At 32.9% G+C, this 27,278-nt stretch overlaps 1 protein-coding gene across 1 annotated transcript in view; it reads right to left on the bottom strand.

Annotated features, from left to right (window-relative positions):
* LOC148276490 (uncharacterized) overlaps positions 1-26,453 on the bottom strand; it is a 44,140-nt gene extending 17,687 nt beyond the window's left edge. The window contains exons 1-3 of the mRNA XM_088234172.1: positions 26,251-26,453; positions 12,693-12,810; positions 3,733-3,900 (exon numbers count right to left, since the gene is read on the bottom strand). Of these exons, the coding sequence (XP_088090298.1) occupies positions 3,733-3,900; positions 12,693-12,810; positions 26,251-26,298 (334 nt within the window). The 5' untranslated portion in view covers positions 26,299-26,453. The remainder of the gene's footprint in view (positions 1-3,732; positions 3,901-12,692; positions 12,811-26,250) is intronic.
* Positions 26,454-27,278: the final 825 nt, after the last annotated feature.

The raw sequence follows: 27,278 nt of genomic DNA, 5'->3' as shown, positions 1-27,278 counted from the left end.
CTGTCTTAAGTGGTTACTTTACACATTCAATTTGAAACATCTTCCTTGACCAATTGGTTTAATAAAGAATGTTTTGAGATTGACTGAATTTAAAAATCTCGTGGATAAAATAATATTATGGCAGTCTAGGAATTTACAGAGCTTACGACTTGTCAATGGCTATTTTAAGCGGCCACTTTACGCACAGTATGACATTTGCCTATATTTACACATACATTTTCCTTAAAGTTTTTCATCTCTTGATTTTTGTAAAGTTAAATTGTTATGTAGTTTGTGGTAAATTCATTAACATTTCTTTTATACCCACGAACCGGCCATGCCTTTATGGGTTTTTTTGTTTACTATTTTTACTGTATAGTATATAATATGTTTTTCATTAATATGTATTTCATTGCTATGTAATTATCCTTTATTTTTTTAATACTCTGTTTTACCTCTTTGTTTATTGTAAAAAAACAAAATAAAATATTAAAAATAATTTTAATTAAAAAAAAATAGATATAGAAAATAATCTGAATCAGCGCAAGCTGATAGAGGTTCTACGGAAATTCCTAATCATTAAATCATGTCCTGTCAATTTAAAACATTAGTTGACAGTCAAAAATAATATTTTCCAATAAAATGCACAACTTTTTATTATTTTTAATTATTCTAAATCATCAGGCTTTATTTTTCGTATTAACAAGCATTATCATAAAACATTAATATATAATCGATCATTGAAATATTTCATAGCCTTTCCCAATCAATTTAATGAACATTTTGATAAACGAGTACATTCATGAATATTTGTTGCTGATTGACGTAATCATGAGATACCGCAGGACTGAACAAACGCAGTTTGTTCTGACTACATAATAATACAAAATAATTAGAACAACAAACAGGCATAAACAATATTAGGTTAGAAAAAAAATGAACTAAGAATACGCAATTTGAAGGGTCAAAGAGCCTACCGTCCACCCACGCCTGTTATAAAGTTCGGAGGGACGCTCTATCAGCTGCGCATTGAAGAAATGTTATTAAATCGTTCTCGAGGAATACAAAATTATTGCAGATCAATGTGAGGAAGGAGTATTGACAAAGGTCACCACGTCGTCACCACTCCTCGGATTTTTTATTAAAAAATATCAACGTATTACATATTATCGTTGGCCTCGTGGCGTAGTGGTCAGCGCGTTTGGCCACCATGCAAGAGGTTTTGGGTTCGATTCCTGACGTGATTGACATGAAAATTTATTTAAGAAGATGTAATTAGACTAGAATAATTCATAATCCCTGGACTTGCACCTGAAGCGTAAGACTGAACATCTTACAGTCATGTAACAAAAACATGATCAAGATACGCTGCCATCGGTGTATCGATGCAGTTTACTATGCACCATTAGGTACGGAAAGGGAACGATCATGATGAAGTTATTTTATTTTATATGGAAAACCAACCGATTAACCTATTTATAGTACGTATTAAGAAATATTGCACGGGCTCAAAACCAATAAGAGGTTTCCACAAGTTTTATAAAGTATAGAAATATAATCTTTATTTACATAATTCCTCTGTACGTGTGGTGTCACCGAACTCCTCCTAAACGGCTTAACCGATTTACGTACGGCTTTCAAAGAAATATGGATCTTTGCGCTGTGCGTGTTCGTAGATATTAAAATCTTATATCTAATATGTAAAAAAGAAGTAAGGAGCATACATATTTTATTCATCGATCCACCAGGGTTGCATCCGAAGAGAATGCATTTACAAAAAAAATGGAAAGATGTTGTTTTTTTGTGTATAAAAAAGTTTGTTTTTGAATGTTTACAAACAGCATTTGGTTTTTGTGGATCTCAATCAGATTCTCTTCTTAAATTCCTTATAATCCCATTTATTTATTTTTAGTGGATTTTTGGAAATACTTAAATAATTTTTAATTCAATTTATTTGAAAAAACCGTATTTCTACATAAGTACACCCCTTTGTTGGTGAGGAAACCGGAGTTTGACGTTCGCAAAAAGAATGCCACATTTGAAAAAATATTTATTTTATGTTTTGTAATTCAACCATAAACAGGTACTTACTTAAACTCAATATTTGAATATTAACAATTTTTAGTTTTGTAATGTAATCACAAATCAGTACCTAAGTACCTACTTATTAATGAATAGTCTTTTTTATTTTATCCGGACCGTTTTTGCACGCTTTTACCACACAAGGAGGCATTTTTCTTTTATTTTTTTTTGGTTCGAATTTTATGTCAAGATCGTGTCAAAACTCGGCTGGCGGTTAGAGAATGACTAAATTCACGTTGAGCATAACTTGAGTGGCTTAGGGTAAAACGCAGTATGACTTTTCTTCATTACACGTATTCCCATATTTTCTCCCTGGATTGTAACACTAGAGCAGTGATTTTTGCATTAATTTGACATAAGCACGACGAGGACTCTTAGGCCCGGTTGTTTGATCGTTAATAAAAGAGGCGTTTTATTTTAGTTTAATTTACTAACAAGTTCGGTTTTACTATTGTTCTACTATCAAAACGTTATTTTTACTTGAATAAAATGTAACTACAAATGTTTTTTCGATTCCAAATCTCAAAAACGGAATATTATATTTTGTTCATTTTTACACATTGTTACACTGTGGAATGTGACTTAACGAACGTCAAAAAAGCAAATAAATTAAACCACGTGACAACGTGGCATATTTTAACTCAATAAAATAACATCGGTAAACAATATCGTATGATTTCCTAATTTTTCGTTCGTTTTACTAGACTACAGTCTTCGGCAACCGGTAAACGTCAAAAAATGACACCATCTTCATTATTCTACTATTAACGTTTTACTCGCCAGCATTATAGGATTGAATTTTTAACAAAAGTTAAAGAGTATTACTATCCACCTTTAAATACTTTAGATGAAACAACTATTTTTTTTCTATTTTAGACTATTACTACAGGTTTTTTACTGTTACTAACGATCATGCAACCGGGCCTTAGCCAATCGGCTCAGGATAACGAGTATTCCACACTTTTATTGATTTTGCTTTGGGCAACAGCGAATCACACAATGACCAAACGAAAATATTGAAATGTCAAACTCAATGTCAAATGTCACTCAGTATATAGTTTATCGGAAATCCGAATATCGAAAAAACGTTTGCTGAACCAGCCAACGGCAGGCAAGCCAATTTCGGGCAGAACAATGTCTTTTTTTTATAAAACAGAAATATGCTGGTAGTGAATGGGGCGGGATTATATTTTGTTTGATTTATTTGTGCGAAGATACATATTACAAAAAACAATTAACGTGTCTCTAGTTTCACGAGGCCGAGAGCCCTGTGTTGAGTTGGGATTCAACACAATGGAAAGTGGGAGCATGGATATTATCAAACAACACAAAAAGCACAATTCAAATCAACATCTGGACAGCACTGAAAGTAATATATAAATCTATGCAATGTGTGGCAAGGGTCTCCCGAATCCCGGTCTCCCTCCGTCTCTTCCGAACTTGTGCATTTCTCTTGAAAATATTTCTGGTTTTGTTACATAGAACGGAGATGCGTGTAGAGAGAATGAGGAAGGAGGAGGAGGGTTCACTATTGGGTAGTACCTGTCAAGCTGCACAAAGGGTGATATTTTTATACTACCGCATGTATCTTTAAACAATTGATATATATTTTTTACGATCAATGAAAACAAGCATATAAAAAATAATGACATACGTGTGATGAGTACTTACAGAAGAGTACGATGGATGCAACGATCCACAGGCTAGTGATGACCAAGTATACCAACATCCAGTCATAGGTCCTGATCGCCGTGAAGGCGGTCTTCTGGTAGGTGATGTTCAGGATGCTCAGAGAATCATCGATGTCCGACAAGTTCAGCTTCTCGGCGCAATCGCTATCTTGGCGACGAAAACTAATCATATTAATCTCATATTTGATTACAACAAAAAAATTATACATTTTAATACATTCTATAATAATGATAATTATTATGGATAACTTATATAGCGCCATTTTCGTAATAAAATGCCTCAAGGGCGCTTTACATGGTGATTCTATTGTTAAGTTAATTTAATTGAAGCTTTTAAATTTGTAATTTAATAAAAATAATTTATTTTGTTGTCACGTGCTACGGATTTATTCAAATGATTTAGAGAACAAGTGGGTTTTAAGTTTTTTCCGAAACATCACTTCACTTTTACAGCCTCGCACCTCTGCTGGGAGAGCATTCCATGCCGTAGGGCCTGCGACCGCAAATGCGCGTTCACCAAATTTAGTGCGCTGTTTGCGTAGAGGTATAATAACTTTTCCTCTCGCCGTAGACGTAGCTGATCTAAGCGTGAGACGCCTGTCAGCTAGTTCATCTGGAATGCATAGTTCCCTTAGATATTCCGGAGCCGAGTTGTGCAGTGACTTATACATAAGCCAACAGAGTTTGTATTCGACCCTCTGTGGAAAACGTAGCCAGTTCTATGTGATATGCATATAAAAATATATAAATGTGCATATACGGGGTAGAATTTTTTTTTTTGAAAGGGGTGCCAGAAGACGGGGGGAATTTTTCGTTTCATCGGTTTTCAGTTGCGAACATCCGGCGATGTGTCATATGCCTTCTTTTCACGCGCGGGCTGGACGCCGACGCCGCCGCCGCCGCCGCCGCCGCCGCCAGGCAGCGGCCGGCGCGCGGCGAGCTGCCCGTTTAATATGCGGGATTGGAGCGAATCCCGGGGAACTTATAATACCCCTTCAGTTAGGCGGGTCATATTATGACGGCTTTCCCTTTTTTAAGAGAACGGTCGTGCTGTCCCAGCGAATGGAGCACGTTATTTGATTGCGATTCGGGTTTTTTTTTCATGCCATCTCTCGAAGCTATGGAACTAGCTGATATGTGATCGCAACGAGATGGGGCCGCAGTCCACGTAACGAAAGTTTCAAAGGACTTTTTGAGAGAGGTTTTTTCCTGTGAGTTTACCTCAAGTCCCTTGTTTACAGACATCTTCACTGGACTGCGTATCCTACAGGATAATATTCGGGGATGAATTGCCAAATTACCCTTCGCCACGCCCGAAAGAATGACTGAAAACTTCTAAAAAAAGCTTCGCGAGTATGTAATGTAAACCATAAAATAGAACAATAATAATTATTAGTATAAATAGAGGACAATAATTTGAATAAATGTATTCAAAGCATTGAGTTACTAAACTAAACAAAGCAGCGATGCACAGTTGTTTGAGTCTTACTTCCTCGGCTTCCCGTTTAACCGGGCTCCCTCGAATTTGCAAGATTAAACGCTTCATCTCTAAACATGACGAATCAGATTCATTTATTGTCCAGCAAAATTGTGAACTCTGTGCGTACAAATACGTTTTCCAAATACGAAAATCTTTGAGAGAAAAATAATATACCAATTGAATTTCGTGAAAAGTACCCAGCAATAATTAAAGTAATGTCTAGTTAACATTGTATTTTGCCATACAGATAATTTTATAAAATTATGTTTTCCAATAATTCATTTCTAGTTATTTTTGAATATTCATTCGTCAATTTATGCATTTACAGGGTATATGATCTGTCCCGCTTACGCTCATTTTTGTGTGCTACATTAACAGTTCTGCCCATGTTTGAAATTACATATTTTTCATGCCGAATTAAGAACTCCTAAAAATAATTATTAAACTCAACTTTTTACACCGTCGGTTGGCACAAATATTTTGAGAATCGAGTCTTTAAAGATTTTATTATATTTACAACATGAGTAATTATCGTTCTTTATTAATGATTTATTTTATGTAATGACAGACTGTTTTTCCGATTTCTTAGCAACGAAAATCGAGACAAATTGAATTTACAATATGAAAAATATTCAAAGCAGAATAATAATTTGAATAAAGATTATAGCAAGGCATAATTCAAATGTGCGGTGTACTTAAATGACTCTAAATTGGCTATTGTAGCCTAAGGCCATACATGCAAAACATTCAACTACGTCACAAACATAAAAAGATATACAGAACAGTATCACAAATTTACAACATAATAAGAAAGAATCGCAACGGATATTATAATATTATAATTATGTCATTTTCATAAAATTACATGGAAATGTTTTGTGGCAAAGATATAAAAGAAAAATATTTTCATCAATATGATTTTTGCGGTTTACTTTTGCGTTGTGTTTTTTAAGTTTTCGCAATTTAATTTGTTCAATACATTAGTAGTAGCAACCTGACAAGAACCTCAGCAAAGCTCTGAAAACATAGGTACGACAAGATCCGATTACAGACGATATTATGCAGAAGCACGCGCGTATGTACATATCTATAGATATGCTACTCTTTCAATAAAAGTTTAACCGGAAGGCAAATGTCGTTGTTCGAAAATATGCAATAATATCATATTATTTCCGTAAGAACAATAAGAATGCTTGTATTTTAAAAATACTCTTAAATGTTTTGACTTCTTTTTAAACCAGTTAGTTAATTTTTTGACTATATCCAAATGCTTTTCGGACGTTGCCTAGAAGGTGAAATGATTCTTTCAGATGAATTTTTCCACATTAGAAAAGATTTTAGATTCTTGACTTCAGAAAAAGTGTTTGAATTAAATGGTTTAGAAAACGTAAATATTTCCACTTAAGCAGAATGATAAATGTAATACAGTGTCTAAAGTGGTCATACTTGCATTTTCCTTTTTCGAAAATGTTTTTCCCCTCTCTTAAAATAAATTTCTAACTGAATAACTCACTCGGGAATGAAATTCAACCTTAATCAACTTAACCTTCAAATTACAAACATTTGGATATTGATTTATATTCTCAAAATATTGTAATTTTATTTTATTCCGTTGAAAACAACGGAAGTTTTATTAATTTATTTTTTAAAAATTATTATTACAGTCGGCATTGACCATAAAGGTTTTTTTATTCCATTATGTAATGTTGACTGGTAAGGTAGAATAGTATGGCGAATTAAAAGTTAACATATAGAAAGCGGATAGCTGCTTAACTGTTGATATACATTTACAGAAAAATATGTCCACATTTGGTGTAAAAGCTGTATTCAGTAAACAAATTGCCCTATTAACGTGTGGTTTCTGACTCAGTCTCAGAGTGCGCAAAATTGTGCATCAGATTCCGCTCTATTAAAGTTATTAAGAGTATACAAACTGACATATTTCAGTATCAATAATTAGATTTTATATACAGCATGCGTTTTATTTATTAAGAGCATACAAACTGACATATTTTAGTATCAATAATTAGATTTTATATACAGGATGCATTTTATTTATTAAGAGCATACAAACTGACATATTTCAGTATCAATATTTCCATTTTATATACAGGATGCGTTTTATGTTCCAGGCCGATGTTTTCTTTAATAACTTTTAAATGAACACAATTTGATGATTTATATTTTATTGGTTGATTAAACGGCTTTTAACGATATGTTTGAAATATGGTGTCGGTGAAGAGGCCGCTTCTTGTTGTGGAGCAAATGCCAGCTCTAGGTTTTTTAACCATATTTTTCTTCACAACATTATTTTTGGTACGTGTACTTGTACACACACAAATCTGGAACTACATAAAATAAAGTAATCTGCTAATTAAAATACTAAACTTCAATATCAATACATAGATGGCGCTCCAACTCGCTTGTGGATGGTTTCTCGATTCGTAACATAAATACAAAAATCAAAAATGTTACCTGGTGTGGATATTCGCTAATAAGCGGAATGGGGAATGTTGTAGTACCTACTTAAAGTGGCCACTTAACCCAGCCAATGACAGGTCATAAGCCCTGTAAACGCTCGAATATCCATAATCCTGAATTTGAAAAAAAAAAAAAAAATTCTACCTCATCTCTGTAGGGATATAAATAAAAAAATACATATTTTTCTTGTCATTTTTGCAGATTTTTGGTGTTATTTCGGTAATTTCTTACCCGATATTGTCCTTAGGCAACGGGGATGTGTTTATTTTGCTGGTTTACACATTTTCTTATTCTATAAGAATCGTGGGGACCAGTCGGTGTCACCATGTTTCCACATTATTTGGCCAGGAAAAGCTTCTGGCGAAATTTGCGTCTTAGCATGCATGTGTGACGGGGTGCGACCTGTTGGAACCGCATGTTCTGTGGGCCCAATCGATAAAATTTTGGCACAATTGAGTTTTTTAACATGTTACGATAGCGATCACCAGTAACTGTTGCGGCATTGTTGCCTCTAGCATTTTGAATGTGCACGGCATCGAAGAGAGGTGCCCGGACATAACCGGTTCTCAAACACTCCGTCTCACGGCATCAATGTTTCCCTGTCCATATTGGCTACGTTGTCGCCCAGAGTTTGCTTTATCTATAAGTGTTATTACAAGCCAAATAATTTACTTGATTGGCACATGATTGACACAGAAAAACTCACGCAACTTCTAGCACCGCAACACATTGTTGCGGTGCTAGATGCTCCATAGTAAATTTTTATCGACCAGTCTCTGCAACTATCAAATATGAGCCGAAAAATGACAACCAAACCAAAATGGCGGCTAGACAACATCGGCCTGGAACATACAACTGTATTTCCAGGAATCAGCTTATAAAAATGATTCCCGAAAAAATAAAGCAATGAAATTCGAGGGTTTTGTAATACAGCATTCCTCCAAGAAATAATAATGAATACAAGAATGGATAATAATTCAATTTTTTCAAAAGTCTCGCAAAAATCGCTTTTGTACGCTTATATGTACGAAAATCCAAAATGGTAGTAAATCCACCCAGTTGAAGATTTTCGTGAAAATGAACATAACAGTAAAACAGTTATAAAAAAAAAAGAGAAGAGAATATGAGAAAAGAGGAGCACTGCAAAAAACGTCGAGGGCGAGGAGATAAATCGGAGGGTAGGAAAAGAAATTATTACATTCGAAAAGATACAATTAAAAGACACAAATGAGTTAATCCTCTTCTTTTTCACATCCGCTCATAAGTGGAACATGTGGGCATCCCCAGTTGCCTCCGGGAGAGCCTATCCAGGGCCCCTCAGTTCCGCTGAGTGAAGTCGAAAGATCTTCATCGACGGCCGCAGGTTTAAAGAATAGGACACTCGGTTTTAGATTCTCCTGAGGCGTGCGCAGCACGTGTCCGAGCCAGGTCCACCGCCGCACCCTCGAGACGCACGTTATAGGAGGCTGCTGCGTCCGTTCTCGGACTTCGATGTTAGTTATAAAATCAAACCACCTAATATTCTTACATAGTTTAAAAATATGCACATAACTTAATCATGCATTATAACCATCTCGTTTCAAAAATATTTACTAAAGCTATTTTACGACTGGGTAAAAAGTCAACTTGTTCATTTAATTAGCAAAGTAGCGACTTTATCGAGTCTTTTTTTTTTAATCAAAAACTGTGTTCCAATAAAACAATTTTTTTAATGTATAAAGCCTATGTAAAAAAAAAAATATGTTATATGCAACTACTATGGGGAACAGGAAATCAAAATGACATAAACAGACTACAAAGACAACAAAATAAAATATTAAAGTTAGTATATGACCTTCCCTATCTAACAGCAACTAAAGAACTTTTTGAACCAACTAAACAATTAAATGTAACTGAACTCTTTAAACTAGAATCCTTAAAATTTATTCATTAATTAGCCCCTGATGTAATTGTAGACGAAGAATTAAAACTTGATAAAACTGTAGTAAACATGAACACAATACGAGAATATCAGAAAAATATCATATAAAACCTTTTAAAACGAGAAAAGGACAATCGAGACTAATAAACCATAGACTGAAATTATACAATAAACTACCAGACAAAACTAAACAAAAGACTCAGACAACCTTTACAAAAGATGTTAAAAATATTAATTTAATATTAATATTTTTAACAGTAGAATGTGAATTTTAAAAGTGAATATATTTTATTAAATGTATGTAACCCGTAAGGGTTTATCAATAAAATTTGAATAAAATAAAAAAAAATAAAAAAGTTTAAAAATGCAGGGTTATTTTGGATGTCGCTCATTGCAATATAATAATAAAAATGTAAAATTCATTATGATAAGAGAACCGGGTTGTGGTCCCGTGGTAGTGTTGTAGACTCATGGAACATGTTTCTAACAAAACCGTTGTTTATGGCGTAATTATGATTTCAGCTTGGCTTTTTTCAGCGATTCAAATAAACTGTCTAGATCGGAAACATTTACATCACCAATCTCCGAGTTTGATCGAACAGGTGATTTTGGGTATGTACCCTAAAATTGAAAAAAAATCTGTCATGTAATATAAATGCAAAAACAAGCTTATTTATTGATTATAAATTATGACAAAACACACAATGTCCGATGTCGAAGATCCAGTTGTTTTTACCATATGTGTCTCAAACTCTCCTGCTGTCACGACCTAATGCTGAGAAAATAGCATAGTATTATTAAATCACTCCGCCCACCTGTATTTTCTCGTTTGCTTTATCGATTGATTGATGTAAAACTACGAAAACAGAATAAATAGTTTGTCCAGTAGTTTTCACGTGATGCGCGTGCAATAGGCAGACATAAAAAATACTTAAAAAATACTATTTGGTCTCCATATCCAAACAGAATAAACAATGTGTTTTTTTAAAATTATTTTTTTGGATTTATTATGATTTTTTCCAGAAATTTTCACTGTTTTATTGTATGTATAAATCAGCTTTTACCCGCGGCTCCCTCGTCGCGAGAGTTGAGAAAAATACATAGAAATTTATATGAGAGTGAAGCCACGGGCAAGAGCAAAAAAATACTTCATAAAAAAATTCTCTTGTGTAAATTATTATTTTTATTTTTATTTTTATTAAATTGAAAACATATTATACATAATTATATACAATATTCCCAAGGAGTTTTTTAAAAAAAAACTCATTTAGGGACATACAGACAACAAATTTATTTAAAGACGTTTTAATATTTTAAACTATAATATTATTTACAAAAGCAGAAAAATTAAAATTATGATATACTACAAATTAAAAAGGGTATGAAAAATACTTGAAAATAACAAAATAAACATAATACTAGGCATGGAAATAAATTCAAAATAATGTTTACATTATGCAATCTGGGAAAGAAAATTGAAAAAGTTATGTTTATTTAAATTTAACCTACTTTATTTGAAAGAGATTTTTTGCTTAATTTTTTCAATCCACTTTCTGTGTCATAAAAACATTTCTCCTCAAAATGCAATAAGCAAATTAGAATTAAATCAAAAATAAATAAATTAAAGTAAATTATGTTTCACTTTGTTGGTTTCCATAACTCATCTCCCCGTACTCTTCATGTTATTTTTATCCACTCCGTTTTCCTTCTGTTATCAACAGGGAAGTTAAAATTCCACCAATAAAAACCAATGTTCTCAGTTATAAAAATAAGCGCTAAAAAAATTACGACCCTGGCAACACTAACAAAATGTCCATTTTGTTTTCTTTGACAATCTGACAAGTAAAAAAATAATAAAAAAATTCAGTGATGCATTTGTTACTTACACATGCATTTGCTACTTATACATGAAATGTGATCCCACCTGGTTTTTTTTTTTATCCCAGCAGCATTTCTTCACTTTAAAACGACACAACACGGCATAGTTGAATTCAAATCTAGAGTTGCGCACTGAGTGACGTCTACAATGAAACTAATAGGTCAAAACGTACAACTAATCGTTTGAGAGTAGTTTAGTCACCTTCTGTTTGATGCACGTATGCACTTTCATGACTATTTTTAATTCTATGACCACAACTGAATTTTTATTTTCCTGGAGCGAGTTATTTACGATTTTTAGGAAATGGTCTGAAAATTAAAATATTTTACTAATTAATAACAATTTAAATATTTGTTTTCTAAAACTATAAATAATTAGCGAGATAATTCACTTAGATCAATCTCAGCAATGTCAATAAAGGCTTCTTTTGAAATTAACAAAAATCGACGGATGGGAGAATGGAACGGATAAGGGTGTTCAAACATAAACAGAATGGTGAATGTTATGCCGTGTATAAAGTGGCCACTTTAACCAGCTAATGAAATGTTTCCCTTCCCCTTCCCTAAAATGGTCTTTGAAGACTCAGATAAACAAAAGTCTTAAATTCACACAATATAAAAATTCGTCAAAAAATAAAACAAAAAGTTGTTCTTAAAATGATGCCTTATTAAACATAAAGTCTGTGGAAATACTAAATTAAACAACCAACTTACATAATTCTAGAGAAGAAAAGTAATGTTGAAAGTAAATCGCATTTTGTAAAAATTGTTACTTAATTAATTGTTTATTTTTATAAATATGATTAATTTTTTTTATGCTACATAATATTATATTTTCATTATTTTAAACAAAAAACATTGAATAGCGAAAATTAGTATTAGCATAATGTTAACAAAACTTGTCTATTAAATAATATTTGCAGAAGTGTGCCCTACAAAGTTTGAGGTCCCGGGTTCGATCGCTGGGAGGGTCAATATGAAATATATGTTGATAAGGTGGTTTTAAAACATCGCTTTATTTCACTGTTTCTGAACCAGTATTTGAAACGCAAATCTGATTGCCACACCTGCATGTAACACATAATCGGGATACACCGAATATACTTTACCGATGCAGTGCCCTATGCACTATCTAATGCAAATTAGAGGTTGATGGTGATGATGATTGCAAAATACTTACTGTAGAAGTAAACAAAGTTAATAATGTAATTAACAATGTTCCCACTGGTGAGGTCCAGTTCGCACCGATACGCCATTACACCAAATGTACAGAACACGAGGTAAATTACTCCTTGGACCTAGAATGAGAAGAAACTTCTTTCAGTAAATAAATAAAGTAAAATGATAATTTGGTTTTCAAAAAATGACACTAAAATAAAACGAAAGAGAAGCGTTCATTTTCTTTCCCGTTGTCTGTGGTTTCGTATCGTCTATTCCTGGGTCAATGTCTTAATCTATGGTCGCTCTGTCCGTTTCCGCCAATTTGGTATCCCGGTCATCCATGGATTTTGTTTTTTCATAAAGCTCATAATGCACCAGGTAGGTGTTACCTGGACTCCAGAAATCAATGGAAACATAATAAGAGTTCTAATGGTAGGTAAAACTCCAATATTATGTTTTCTGAATTGATTTCTGGAGTCCATATTATGAGAGATCTGTCTGTTATCTCCTGGTGACCGGGTGACGCCTTTATTTGATATTAACCGGTTAAAACAGGCTTGCTAGATAGGAACCTTTTGAGACTGTATGATTTAGCAACTCTCTTTGATAATATTTTCAGTTTTCCAGTTTCCTCTTTCTAATATATTAGAAATAAAACGTTGGCATATTAATCAATATCTGAGATCAACCCTTTTAGATTTAAGTCATAATTTTTTTGTTTGAGGCGTTTTATTGTAAAATAAAAACCAAGTAACACATAAAACAGGTTCTTTGGGAAATGTGAAGACAAAAAGTTGACATATTGATGATAATGAAGAAGTCATATATTATTAAAAAATTAAAAATGATTTTATGGCATAAATAAAAAAATATCAAAAAAAATATTTTTCCACAGTAGATTGAGAAATAAATTAAATAAAGATACTGCAGAACTAATTTACAAAACAATCATTCTTCCACATATAGATTACTTATTTTTAGCAAACGAAGGAAATTTAAGTAAACTAGAAATTTTACAAAATAAAGCGATGAGAATAGTTCTTAAGAAAAATAAATATAGCAATGTAAAAAAAATGAGAGATGAACTAAAATGGTTATCTGTAAGAAGGAGACTTAAATTTAATATGTTGATATTTATACATCAATTTTTTCACGATAAATTACCAAAATATTTTAAGGATAAAGTTGTCTTAAACAAAAATTGTCATGAATATGCTACTAGACAAAAGGATAAAATAAGACTACCATTATTGAAAAGAGCTGAGTCGCAAAATTGTTTGATGTATAAGGGTTTAAAAATGTATGATGATATGCCTGAATGTATGAAGAATGAAAAGTGTCATAAACTTCCTTAGATAGATAGGAAAAATCTGCAGATTTCGTAGAACTAGGTCAAAAGTAATGTTACAATAAAAATTTCAGCGTTGACTTTAATTATTCTAATTTTAAATCAAAGAGGGGTAAAACAGCAATTTTTAGTTTTGGTTTAGGTAGCAAAATAGTAACGTTCGGAAAAATGAGCTAACTGTTTATTTATTGTTGAGGTTATTGTTAGCTCGATGTTTTTCTTAAGGAACGCGATACAGACAAATTCAATAAAATTTATGTATATTGGTAGTGTTCTGGACGCGCGGGATGAGAATCAAGACCGCCCAATATTATAATGAATTATTTTATTGTGTTTTTAAATAAAGGAATTAACTAGTTTAGGGCCTCGGTATATGTAATAAAGTCAAGTCCTTAATCCTCAATAAAGACGAGTAGTTTCACTTTCGGAGTCGGCCTTGACAATACCGAGGATAAAATATAGAATAAATGGATTTAATGGATATTGCATGTATGAAAATATTAACTATTATTTATGTTATAATATATGTTTATTTATGTTCATTCTTGTATGTTGCGCGGCATACTGTCGACTAAGCCCGCGCGCGGGTGGACGACGCTATTTACGTGGCCGGCCGTCGGGCAGAATGAGAGTGGGGGAAGCCGGGCGAGTGATATCCCGCACCCCCACTCCCCGGTGGCGGCTCGCGTACACGGCAGCGGCAGAAAATTGAATTTTACTCATTTAGTCCAGCTGAAAACCGGTCTATTAAAAAAGTTATACGTGGAATCCCCGCCGACATTACAGAAGAAGAAATTTTAGAAGAACTCGCCAAATCCTACCCAGTCATTTCAGTACACAGAATGAAAAAAAGAAGTCAACCGTCGTCCTATTCCATTAATTCTTGTTCAAGTTGAAAACTCCCCCTCTGGAAAGGAAATTTTCATTATCACAAATCTTTTTAACCTGACCATCAAATCTGAAAACCTAAACAAAAAAATCACCCCTACCCAATGGCATCGCTGCCAATAGTTAAACCACTTCGTCTCATTCTGCAGCGTTACTCCTAGGTGCGTCAAGTGCGCTGTAGCCCACCTCACTTCCGACTGTAATAAAAAAATAGAAAACGGCCTAGCCCCATCTGGGGTACCGCCTATCATATCCACAAACTACAGCCTTTCCAAAACAAAACTCTACAAATCATTATACAAGCCCCGTGGTTTGTCAGAAACACAATCACATACCGGGATACGAACACTCAACACTTACATAAAAAAAACTAGCTACAAAGTTCTTCCAATCTCTGCACCGAAATTCCAACCCTTCAATCGCAGGCCTCGGCCTGCTAGATCCCATAACTGACCTCCTTAATCTCCGACCTGTATCCATCATCTACCCTACCCCTCCCGTCCCCTGATATACGGGAGAAAAGAGGAAAAAAAAAAGAAAATTTAAAAAAAAGTACGTTTTTGATTTCTTAAATTTAAAAAATATTAAAAAAAAAAAAATACTTCTTTCTTTTATAATATTTTTTAAGATAACCAAATAAGTAAATAAAAATACATTTACCAGCCCACCATCAAAAGACTTAAAAGTCACTCCGTATATCAGGAAACAATACAACCCATCCCAAAGCTACGACTCACCATAGACTAGGACTAGGAACTCCATTTCGCCACTCAAAGATACTAATACTAAACGATCAGTTCGCTCCAGGCACTAGAATTGTGTGTTTCTTTTTTTATTTTTTTTTAATTAAATTTCATTGATAAACCCTTACGGGTTACATACATTTAACAAAATATTTTCACTTTTAAAATTCACATTCTACTGTTAATAATAATATTTTTAACATCTTTTATAAAAGTTGTCTGAATCTTTTGTTTAGTTTTGTCTGGTAGTTTATTGTATAATTTCAGTCCATGGTTTATAAGTCTCGATTGTCCTTTTCTCGTTTTAAAATATTGTGTATGATATTTTTCGGATATTCTCGTATTGTGTTCATGTTTACTACAGTTTTATCAAGTTTTAATTCTTCGTCTACAATTACATCAGTGGCTAATTTATGAATAAATTTTAAAGATTCTAGTTTAAATAGTTCAGTTACATTTACTTGTTTAGTTTGTTCAAAAAGTTCTTTAGTTGCTGTTAGATAGGGAAGGTCAAATACCAACTTTAATATTTTATTTTGCTGTCTTTGTAGTCTGTTTATGTCATTTCGATTTTCTGTTCCCCATAGTAGTTGCATATAACATATTTTAGTTTTTACATAGGCTTCATACATTTTTTTTTCCTTTATTAGAACAAAGTTTTTGATTTTAAAAAATAGACTCGATAAAGTCACCACTTTGCTACCACTTTGCTTCCTTCATTCTACGCCTCCGCGCCCTTCGCTTCCCGCTGGACTTCGTGCTTTGCTGCTGGCTTCCGCCTTGACTGCCCTGACTGCGATTGCCTCTTTACACCAACAGGACCCGTTAGAAAGCCCCCTTTCAGGACCACTGAGGTTGACTTAGCAGTCAGCGCTCTCTCGGTGCGCCGGGCTCCCAAGCCTCCCGTTTGCCGGGTGGGCCGCCACCCCCCTCCCTGTAACGGATCGGTTACAAGTAGTCGTATTCAGGCACAAATCCCGTTAAGTAGTTTCCAAGAAATGTCTGCCAGCTAATATTTCGCCAAAATGGTAAACTTTTATTTATATATTTATTAACGCCTGTGGATTATCACGTATCTCAGGTACTATCGGAAAAGAGTTTTTTATATTTTTGGTTTTAACATTTTATTTCAAATTTTATACAAAATAATATTACAAATATTTGCCGTTAAATCATTTTATAACAGAACTTGAGGTTAAAATTTGGTAAAATGTCTCAAATTTGTATTACTGAACCGGAAAACTAGTTCGGAATAGATACGAATAAACAATCTCGATATCCTGTAGAAGATTTCATAACTTGCTGGAGTGTCCCCGACGCTTGATGATATTGAATTTGTACATCGAGTGCGACTTTTTAAACTAGAGGCAGGCCGGTGGTCCAGAAACCCTAATTGCCAAATTGAAAATCCGCCAGAAAGGCAATATTTGATCTGGAATTCGGAAACAAAAAAAAATACATCAGCAAACATTGACCTACTCGGTCTATCTAAAAAGATTTTCTTCCACGACCATTTAACTCCGACAATCAAGGAAATGTTTATGGATTGTAAATTATTGTGCGATTCTTATGGTGTAAGCACGGTTAACGGTTATACTAGGTGAAACATTGTAATATTAATGAAAGAAAATCCGACGGTTCTCCGCGAATAAGAAACGAATCGGATTTTCTAAAACTTAAATCTTTAAACCCGCCGTATATATTTGAGAATCAAATTTGACGTGCTGATCCTAGCACATGGAAGTCTTGGTGCGGTTTTTCGTACATGTCAGGGATTTGAAGATATTGTCAAAATTCAAAGAGTTTACTTCGCATATATTCGCAGTTTGCTCGATTTAGCCTTTTCTGTTTAGTATCCTCAATATGTCACAGATAAAAAAAGTTTTAAAATAATTCAACAAACATTTCAACAACAAATAAACAGGAAATAAAGGTATATCGCCATAAATTCTAAATTGTCTAAATCTTTCTGTAAAAAGCATCACATGTTTAGTTTTAAAAATTGCCGTGTGCTGTTAGACATGCGGGTTGTTGATGAAAATACTAAGTGGAGCCCTTGATAACCCAGATCTTGTGTCATTGTTATTACTAAACGCCCTAGGCTACCGCACCCGTTACATGACGGGCTCTCTTTTTTATGTATAAGCAGGTCGTGCGAACTTTGTCTAGAACTCTTCACTTATACGGAAACCTCGCGAATATAATTTAAATTTTCCCTATATTGACTCATTTGATTGTAATAAATGAAAATTAGAAATGCGTATAAAAAAAATCCTTTTCTCTTATATTGGGTTAACATAAGTTGGGAAGATTATCACAGCATGGGGCTCTAAAGCCAAATTCCAATTCGTCAAAGACAAAACCACCACAATGTTTATAACCAGAAGAAAGGACCACCAGCTAGCCATTTACATGAACAGAGTCCATTTGAATCACGTGGACCACTTTAAGGTGCTAGGTCTTACCATAGATCGCAACCTTAATTCGTGCAAACACGTTAAAAGTGTTTGTAAAAAGCCTAAGGCATTAAAAACAAACTCGTAAGAGGCACTAAACCCACATGGAGTGCGTCGCTAGAGGTTATGCAGTAGAGCCTCTGATCACGTACGCCTCAAGCGTGTGGGTGGACGTGGTCAACAAAAAAGTTAACCGGAAGAAACAAAACTCCATCCGACGACAAACAGCCATCAGGTCATGCAAAGGATACAGAACAATCTCCTTGGTACCAGCACAGTGAGTGATTTTGAGTGGATGTATGCCACTCGATCTGTGGGTCAGGGAGCTTGCAGAGGTGAAAAAGAGCCTCACCTTGCAAAACCTGCCACAGGACAGATTTTACCAGGGAGTGGGGGAACATTTCTCACTTCCTCATTTGGCGGAGCGCTATCCGATAGATCACGGCTTACATGATTAAGAACGGTGGAGGAAGAGTTGAGAATCTACCCAGATGGCAGTCTCTTGGACGGCAAAGTGGGTGCGGCTTTTGTATTTTACGATGGCATCAGAAAACTGCCGTCGAAAAAAATTTAAATTTGGTGATTTCTGCTCCGTGCTTCAGGTGGAACTCTTTGCGATCAGAAAAGCCCTGGTCTATATTTCGAGGAAGCCACCAAACAGATAGAAGAAAATAACGATCCTAACAGATTGCGAATTTGGCGTCTATGCAATACCTGACTCTATTGTAATAGACATCAGAACAGATATCCAGAAACTACGATGCAGACGCCAGGACGTGTACATCGGCTGGATACGAGGACAATGCGGAATTCTTAACAACAAGAAGACTGACGAAAAGGTTCGGAAGGCTACGCTCAAGAATACAGCCCCTGATTTTGCCAATTTTACGCTCAGCTTTACCAAAAGGAAAATAAGAAGCAGGACCTTTCAACTCTGGAACGATTGTTATTTGAATGAACCTACCGGAAGTATTACTAAAATAGTTTCCCCTATAATTTTTCATGCCTATGGTTTCAGCTGGAGTTGCGATGCAAAAGTCTGGGTTAAGATCTTCTACACAACATCCCATTGGCTAAGAATTGTGTCCGCTTTTTCCTTTCGATTGAACGTGAACAGAAGCAAGTTTCGTAAATGCTCACTTTCGTCTACTTGACATTTCATTTTAAAGGCTTGTAATTAAACTGAATAACGTACGTAATGTAAAAGCAAACACCAGTAGGGCAGACAATTTTCTTTGAATGACAAATAGGTTTTACAATTTTGTTATACTTTTGGTGCCAATTTTTAAATTTGAACAGACATAACTTATGTTTATTTGTTTCCTAGTGCTAAGTACTTTCTTATTTTTGTTTGAAATAAAGTTATATTTTATATTTTAAATTTCATTGCTCATATCTTTTTGAAACTTCTGCAATAATGTACATGCACTCGTACCATTATAATACACACCCTCCCTCACACAATCACACAGATATCCCACCCTCCCAACCAATCTCTGAAACATATTTACACACACAAAGAAACCGATTTATCCCTCTTCCGTGTATTCCTGAGAATATCTATCATTGCATTTATTCTTTGTATATTTTTATAAATTGTATTTATGCTGAAATCTTCAATAAATACAATAAAACGGCAAGAATTTGCAAAGTTTACAAAGTTCTCTTAGAAAAATCTCACCGATTTTGTAAGTAAGAACAGCCATCCATCAGCAGCGGGAATCTCTTAGGGGAAATAGACGATTAAACTTCCTCTCGGTCGGAACCTATTTATTCCTTCCAGTAACGTTTGTAACTGGTGAGAAGTAGCGTTATTGCAATTCGATAATTAAAATCATATTACGACGAATTGGATTGCGGAATTTTTCTAAGATAAAACAATATTATTTATGCACTTTTAAATAAAAAAATGCGAATACACAGAATAAAGCAAATTCATACGTCGACTAAAACTAACCTTAATACATTTTTAACATCGGATATAATCCTCAGAATTTTGATGAAATTTGTTGACTTAGATTACTGGAAAAATAAAAGAGTATTCTAACTAATTTGATTTTTTAACTAAATGAAATTTAATTACCCTAAAAAGTTTTTTGAACGATAATTCGGCAAGACTGCTTATTTTGTATAATTTAAATCTAAGACTTTTTACAACATTCATCATGCTTAGGTTCTAGTCAACTGAGTAGTGAAAATAACTCTGGCCAATTAAGGAACAAATTTACTAGAATAAACATATTACTTCTTGAATACTGTCAAGCCTACGTAAGTTAATTATTTCAGGTATGAGAACAACAATTTCTTAGATCGAGTTATGAGGAAATGTTATTCACAAAAATATAATCGTATATAATATTTATTTGACATGATAATCAACAGTCTTTTGAATTGGCCCAAATTTTTGTTGACAGGGATTAAACTCTCTAGGGGTATGTTAATATAAAAATATTACAACAGAAATGGAAAACATTTGAGAGAAGAGAATACAGAAGTCTAGGCGTTTGCAGGGCTTATGACCTGTCATTCACTGGTTTAAGTGGTCTCACCCACATTAAAAAAAGTTTCAGCTCTGTAACTTGACAAACTCCAACAGATGGAAGAATTGAAGGTATTTAAAATTTCAAATATAGACAGAATGATGAACGCTACACAGTATGTAAAGTAAATCACTTAAACCAGCCAATGACAGGTCATAAGCCCTGTAGATACCTAGATTTCTATATTTTCTTCTATAAAATGTTCTTCATCTCTGTTGTAATATGTTAATCTAATAATGTTACCCATTTCGGATGTTAAATAGGAGTTCCATAAAATAAGCAAATGAGCTCTCTCACGTAACACACATAATACATTGTATGAGGCAACTTTGAAATCTCCACTGAGATATTTGCGAAAAACTTTGAAACTAGAATGCTTCACCAACTAGATAGAGAATGCTGAAAGTTTGCGGTGTCGAGTATGATTCGAATCTGTTTTTGCAAGATTTAAATACGGTTTTGAATTACGCTATTATTTAGGTAGGTAGGTAGGTTTTTATGTACCCATAGTTTATTTTGGCATCAATAACTAATTTTCCGTTATTGGCAATACCCTCAAATGCATGTCTCAATTTATCACAGGACCTGTAGTCTCATTGAGTTGTCATACGTGACAGCATGTATTTTATTTATCGACTGTGCAATAAACGAACCGTCATAAACACTCTGTTGACATAAAAATATAGAAACTCCTTTGATATGGTATGTTTTAGCAACGTGACATTTAGAACCAATATGTAAAATCTTATTTTTATCTCGCTCTAATTAAGTCATTTTTTTCTCGGACGTCCTTGGTATTACTTCTTGATATTATTATAAAATCTAACTTTTGGTTGTATGTAGCTAAATAAATTAAAACATCAACATTTCAAATGCCATTTCTAATTCAGCACTGGTGTTGAAAGCCAAATTTTTCTTCTGCTTCATTGGTATAAAATTGAACTTTTAACGGTAAGTCGTAGCGACGTGAAATTTGGAATCACTGACTTATTTAAATGCCATTTTGAGATAGTTTTTGAGACATTTTGTCATGGACTCAATCGGTATAAAATATAACCCTCTGACGATAAATCGTAGTGACGTGATTTAAAAAAAAAACAACCATTCTAAGAGGCTATTTAAATATCAATGCCTAAAAAAATAACAGGACCATATTAAAATTAAAAACGGACACCGGGTATATATCGCCGGGTAAACATTTTTTACAATAAATATAAAAATAGGAAAAACTTTTAAGTTTGTAAGTGAAAATTCTTGATGGAAGTTCATTGTAATTTATTATAGAAATACCAGTCTCGAAGATGTCGCGAAAGCGATGAAACCGGTCACTGGATATTCGAAATTTGTCGATTAAAGTATCACTCTTCTTTTATTTCTTACAGATATATTTTTTTAAATCTATTATTTATTTTTTATCTTATTTTTAAATCTTGAAATCGGGCACTCATAAATATATTCTTATGTGTGCTCTAATTATAACAATACACATATATTTCATTGAAAAAGTATTTAACACATATTTCTTAACCTCCTGCTTGAATTTTAATTTTTTTTCATCATAAATGTTTTTTTTCCCATTTCATAATATTTTTGAAATAAAATCGAATTTTGTGACTTTAACTTTTTTTTAAATGGGAGTCTGATTTTTTCCCTTTCTCTTGTATTGTGATTATGTTCATGTTGGCTTTGATATTTTTTTTTACAAAATTTTGTGTTTTAAAAAAAAAAAAATATAACAATATTTAAGTACTTTTAATTCATTTAACATCAAATTCACACTCGTTTATCTATTTTTTTTCAAAATGATTCTTAAAGCATTGTTTTGTAAAATGGTTTGTTTGTTTTAATTATCGTGGTTTATAAATAATTTGGCATGAATCTTTATCAACAAATCTTCTTCTCTCATTCTTCCCAAAATGAAATCATTTTCGTTACCATCTTAGTATTTTGATGAAATGTAAGTTTGAAATCCATAATTTTACCCAAATATATAATTTCACCAACTTCATTCAGTTTTTTATTATCTACTACAATTGACGGCATTATTTTTATTCTTGTGTTCCTTTATTCATATATTTCGTTTCGTTTATATTTAATTTAAATTTATTATTTTTTAACCATAGAGATACATTATTATGATTCAATTTGTCCATTATTGTTATTATTGTATAATTTTCTCCCGATATATGTATTAACACATCGTTTGCAAAGAGTCTTATTTAAGAATATTTTAATGTCCTATACAATATCATTAATGTATATAGTAAATAGAACTGGTTCGAAAACAGATCATTGTGGTACTCCTAATGCTATTTTTAGAAACTCAGAAACTTCGTCATTCACTTTTGTTATTTGGAATCTGTCACTCAGATATTCACCAAACCATTGTATTTCTGTTACTTTTATTCCAATTCTCTACAGTTTTTAAAAAATATATTTAACTGTCAATCGTTTCAAAGGCTCTTTCGAGGTCCAAGAAAACTGCGAACGTGTTTTGGTTAGTTTCCTCTTTCCAGTCTAAAACAAGATTAATAGCTATTTCGCAGGATTGATTCATTTTGAATCCACATTGTGCTTAACATAATACATCCCTTTGTTACAAAAAGTTAACTGGTTTATTCTTTACAATACATTCCAACAATTATTCATATTTAATTTGGTAATGTATCCAAAATAAAACAAGTTTATTGGATTATAATCCTACTTTATTTTTTATAAAATATACAAAGGGTATATTATGACGCGTTTCGTCTTGTTAGGACATTTTCAAACAAACTAACTTAAATATTTACAAAGTTTCCTTATATACTAAAAATAATTGCTATTTTATGTTTGTGGATTTCTATACAAGCCAAAATAAGTAGAGTAATTATAATTCAATTAGGGTATACTGAGTATATTAGAGGAATATTTTGGAAAAAACTTCCATTATTTAAAAATATTTGTAAGGGTATGACTTTAAAATTAATATAATAACGTTAAAAATATTGATTTCATTTATACGGGTTAATTTTGAAAATTATTGTTGAAACTCTACATTGGTGTTTTACACACTTTTCATTCATGTTTAATGTCAACTAAGGTAAAAATACATTCAGATTTTATAGTATTATTTCATTTTAATTTAATTTATTGGGAACATGACAAGTTTTTATATATTTAGTAGGTATATAATAAAAAATATATTATACTCTTACATAATATGGAATAACAAATTTACAATTACAAGATTACAATTATAAATAATTCAGTTTTTATTTTTTAAAAATATTAAGTAAAGGTGAATTAACTAGGTTTAACTGTTCATTTATAAGTATATTAGCAGGGTTATTGTTATTTTTTTATTATTTCTAGCTGTTCTAACAGATTAAGTCTATGGCCTTTATTTTCTATGTGTAATGGTTCGGATTTATTTTTGTTTGTCAAATTATGTGTGTTATTTATGAGGTGTTTTGCAAATTGGGATTTTTCAGGTTTTTCTTTAATATTTTAGTGGCAAAAAAAATAATTTTTACTACATAGAAGGTATACTTATTTATTTAAATATTTGTATAAATCACTTTTATTTTCTGTTATACGTCGAAGTTCATCATCAGCCGTCTCTTGTCCAATGGTGAACATAGGCCTCCCCCTTTAGTCTCCATATCTCCCTATCCTGAGCCAACCACATCCAACCATTTCCTGCAACTCGTCTTATGTCATCAGACCACCTTGTTTGAGGCCTGCCAGGACTCTTTTGGTCCACCTAGAGCCTGTGGTTCGGATTATATGACCAACCCAGCTCCATTTCTGATTGGCAGCCCTATGAACCACATTGGTGACCTTTGTTCTCGCTCTAATCCATGTATCGGTTTTTCTGTCTCTCAACAAATACCCAGCATTTTACTTTCCATGGATCTCTATGTCACTGATAATTTGTGCAAATTTTTTTTCGTGAACACAAAAGTTTCGCAGCGTACAGGGAGAATACAATCATCAAAAAGTTTCGAAGGTACTACCTCATAATCAGGCTTATACTAACTTAGAATTACACGAATAATTATTTTTACTTTTAATAATTTTGTATACTGTTGATGACAAACACTTAATAATTGTCCAATATTTTTTTATCTTTAAAACAGTTACCTACTTTTTTGGCCACCAGGTTACTCCACGCAAGGATATAATACAAATACGTTTATTTCTATTTTTATATATCTTTGACTATTTAATTTTTTTTTCTATCGACTATGTTCTGTAACTTGACTTGTAAAAATAAAACTTTTATTTTATTGGTTGGTTGGAAGAAATTTCCATTTGGCAATAAGCCCGCTAATGTACAAATAACATAATGTACAAAATGTTAAAAAAATAAATATAATAACTAACGGGTAACCGTGAAACTTTCCGTTATTCCATCATCTGCATTTTAGTTTAAAAAAATATAACGATTTTCGATTTTTTTTACTGTAGGAAGGTATAGAATTTGATTTTGCCAATGTTCTTATGATATAAAGTTATCGATATATTGTATTAAATTAATCTTATGCAGACTTTTGTCAATCATGTTCCATTCTTCGTCAAATCATAATATCAATAATGAATAGTTGCGGATTTATAATAGATTCTTTATTTGAAATAAATTAATTACAGTTTTATTTTTATGACAGCAAAAAAAAAGATAAAAATGAATAATACAGATAAACATCCTTATAGAATGTGAACAAGATAAGTCAGTATTCTTTGCATTCAATTTCAAAACGCTCAACTACTAACCGAGATGTAACATTAACAAATTATAACAGGGGTGAAGAATACCTTAAATAAGGGAATATGGAAGTCTAGCCATTTACAGGGCTTATGACCTGTCATTGGCTGGTTTAAGTGGCCACTTTACACACTGTGTAACATTTACAATTTGGCCTATGTTTGAACATCCATATTTCTTCAATTCTTCAATTTGTTGATTTTAGTGAAGTTAAAGAGCTGAAACCTTTATTGTTGTGAAGAGGTTCATCTGACTAAATTATTTCGCAAAGTATTATTTCTAAAAAATACAAATATATTTCAATTTGTTATGTTGTGGATTTCCCCAGTCGACAAGACGAGTATAAATTATTATTAAACATTATTTTGAGTTTATCTGTTATAAGACTTTGCTAAAACATCCCTCTGGAAAGGGTGCTGTATCGTCGTGTTGCATTGAACAAAAGATGATATGTTTTTTAATGCCCGTATTTAAAAAAAAATGAAGACTTACGTAATATAAATACTTTTCAATAATCTGTTTTCCATAACTTCTAAAAATAATCGTAAAAGTATGTCAAAGTAAAATACGGCTCAAAAACTTAAGAAAGTATTAGAAATAATATGTAAAGTATTGTATTCTACGACTAGACTCATGTGACATTATAGCCACACAAATGTTTGCACACATGAATTGGATTTCGCCTCCCGAGGAGTTATTAACATAAGCAGAATGGTGAGTGAGTAAAGAGAGTGCTTAAACCAGCCAATGACAGGTCTAACCTGTAAATAGATAGACTTTCATAATCCCTTCTTTGAAATGTTCGCCGTCTCTATTATATGGGAATATATATGAAACGTAATAAAATTCCCTTACCGTAGTCCATATTGATGCAAATATAGCAGATCCGCGCACCGACGTCATGTTTGACCCGCTTTTCAAACGTAAAACACTAAAAACAATATTTCCCCCGAAACAGTTGATATTTTTAGATGGCTAGCTTGGAAAACATTTTGTATGTAAATATTTAAGGAACTGTCATTGGTACATTTTCGTATTGCTACAAAACGGCAACTACATTGTCATCGAAACTCGCAATCAGAGATTATTGGTTTCGCACACAGGGGCAGAGATACACACACATTCAGGGCGGGCTATCTATAGGCCAGTGGCATGGAGCGTCTCATTTACTTTTGGCCTAATAAGAACGCATTCCCAGTTTTGGGGTTTGGTGTTTCGCGAGAATTATAAACAACGGGCCCCTTGGAATGGCACGATTGGTTGGAGAAGAATCACTTTCTTAGTGTTTTTGTACAAAAGCACTTGTTTAGTGTTTTTGTTGTGTTGCTGATCTGACTGATCTGAATCTGACACAATATTGTATTCCTCCCTTCGCCCTGACACGAAAACCACATTAAAGATTTAAGCATTGACACTTGATTGTTACTTTTGAAGGCATTTTAAAATTAATCAAATGTTTTGGAATTTCAAATTATGAGGAATATCTTAGTTTTAATGGAAATGCCACTGCTAAATTCTGAGTATAACATCAAAAGCGTCAGATAAGATAAGCGACGAGTGAGGAAAATAATTTAGTATCTATCGATTACTTAACTACTCAAGGGATCTAAAATTTATTTTCTTTGAGTGATATTCGTATAAAGTACCGTCAGTTTTTGGCACAAATTATAGACATGTTGTTTATTTTGTTATTCTCAAAAAGGGAACAAAAATGTATTTTTTGGAAACAATTAAATATATGGAAGGGGGAAGGGTAGACGAATTAATAATTAAAAATTCAATATAACTTTGGTATATTTTAAAGAACTTGCATTTATTAATTTCTTTCAGATGTACTTTGAGTTTTCTTGAGTTTAAATGCCGCGCGTCGTTCGTACTCTTTT

The sequence above is a fragment of the Micrasema longulum genome, unplaced genomic scaffold, assembly GCF_059751315.1.
Source record: "Micrasema longulum isolate JH-2025_06_02 unplaced genomic scaffold, ASM5975131v1 h1tg001211l, whole genome shotgun sequence".
NCBI classification, from domain to species: domain Eukaryota; kingdom Metazoa; phylum Arthropoda; class Insecta; order Trichoptera; family Brachycentridae; genus Micrasema; species Micrasema longulum.
The sequence above is the reverse complement of the archived record's forward strand: the minus strand, read 5'-3'. Positions and strand labels throughout refer to the sequence as shown.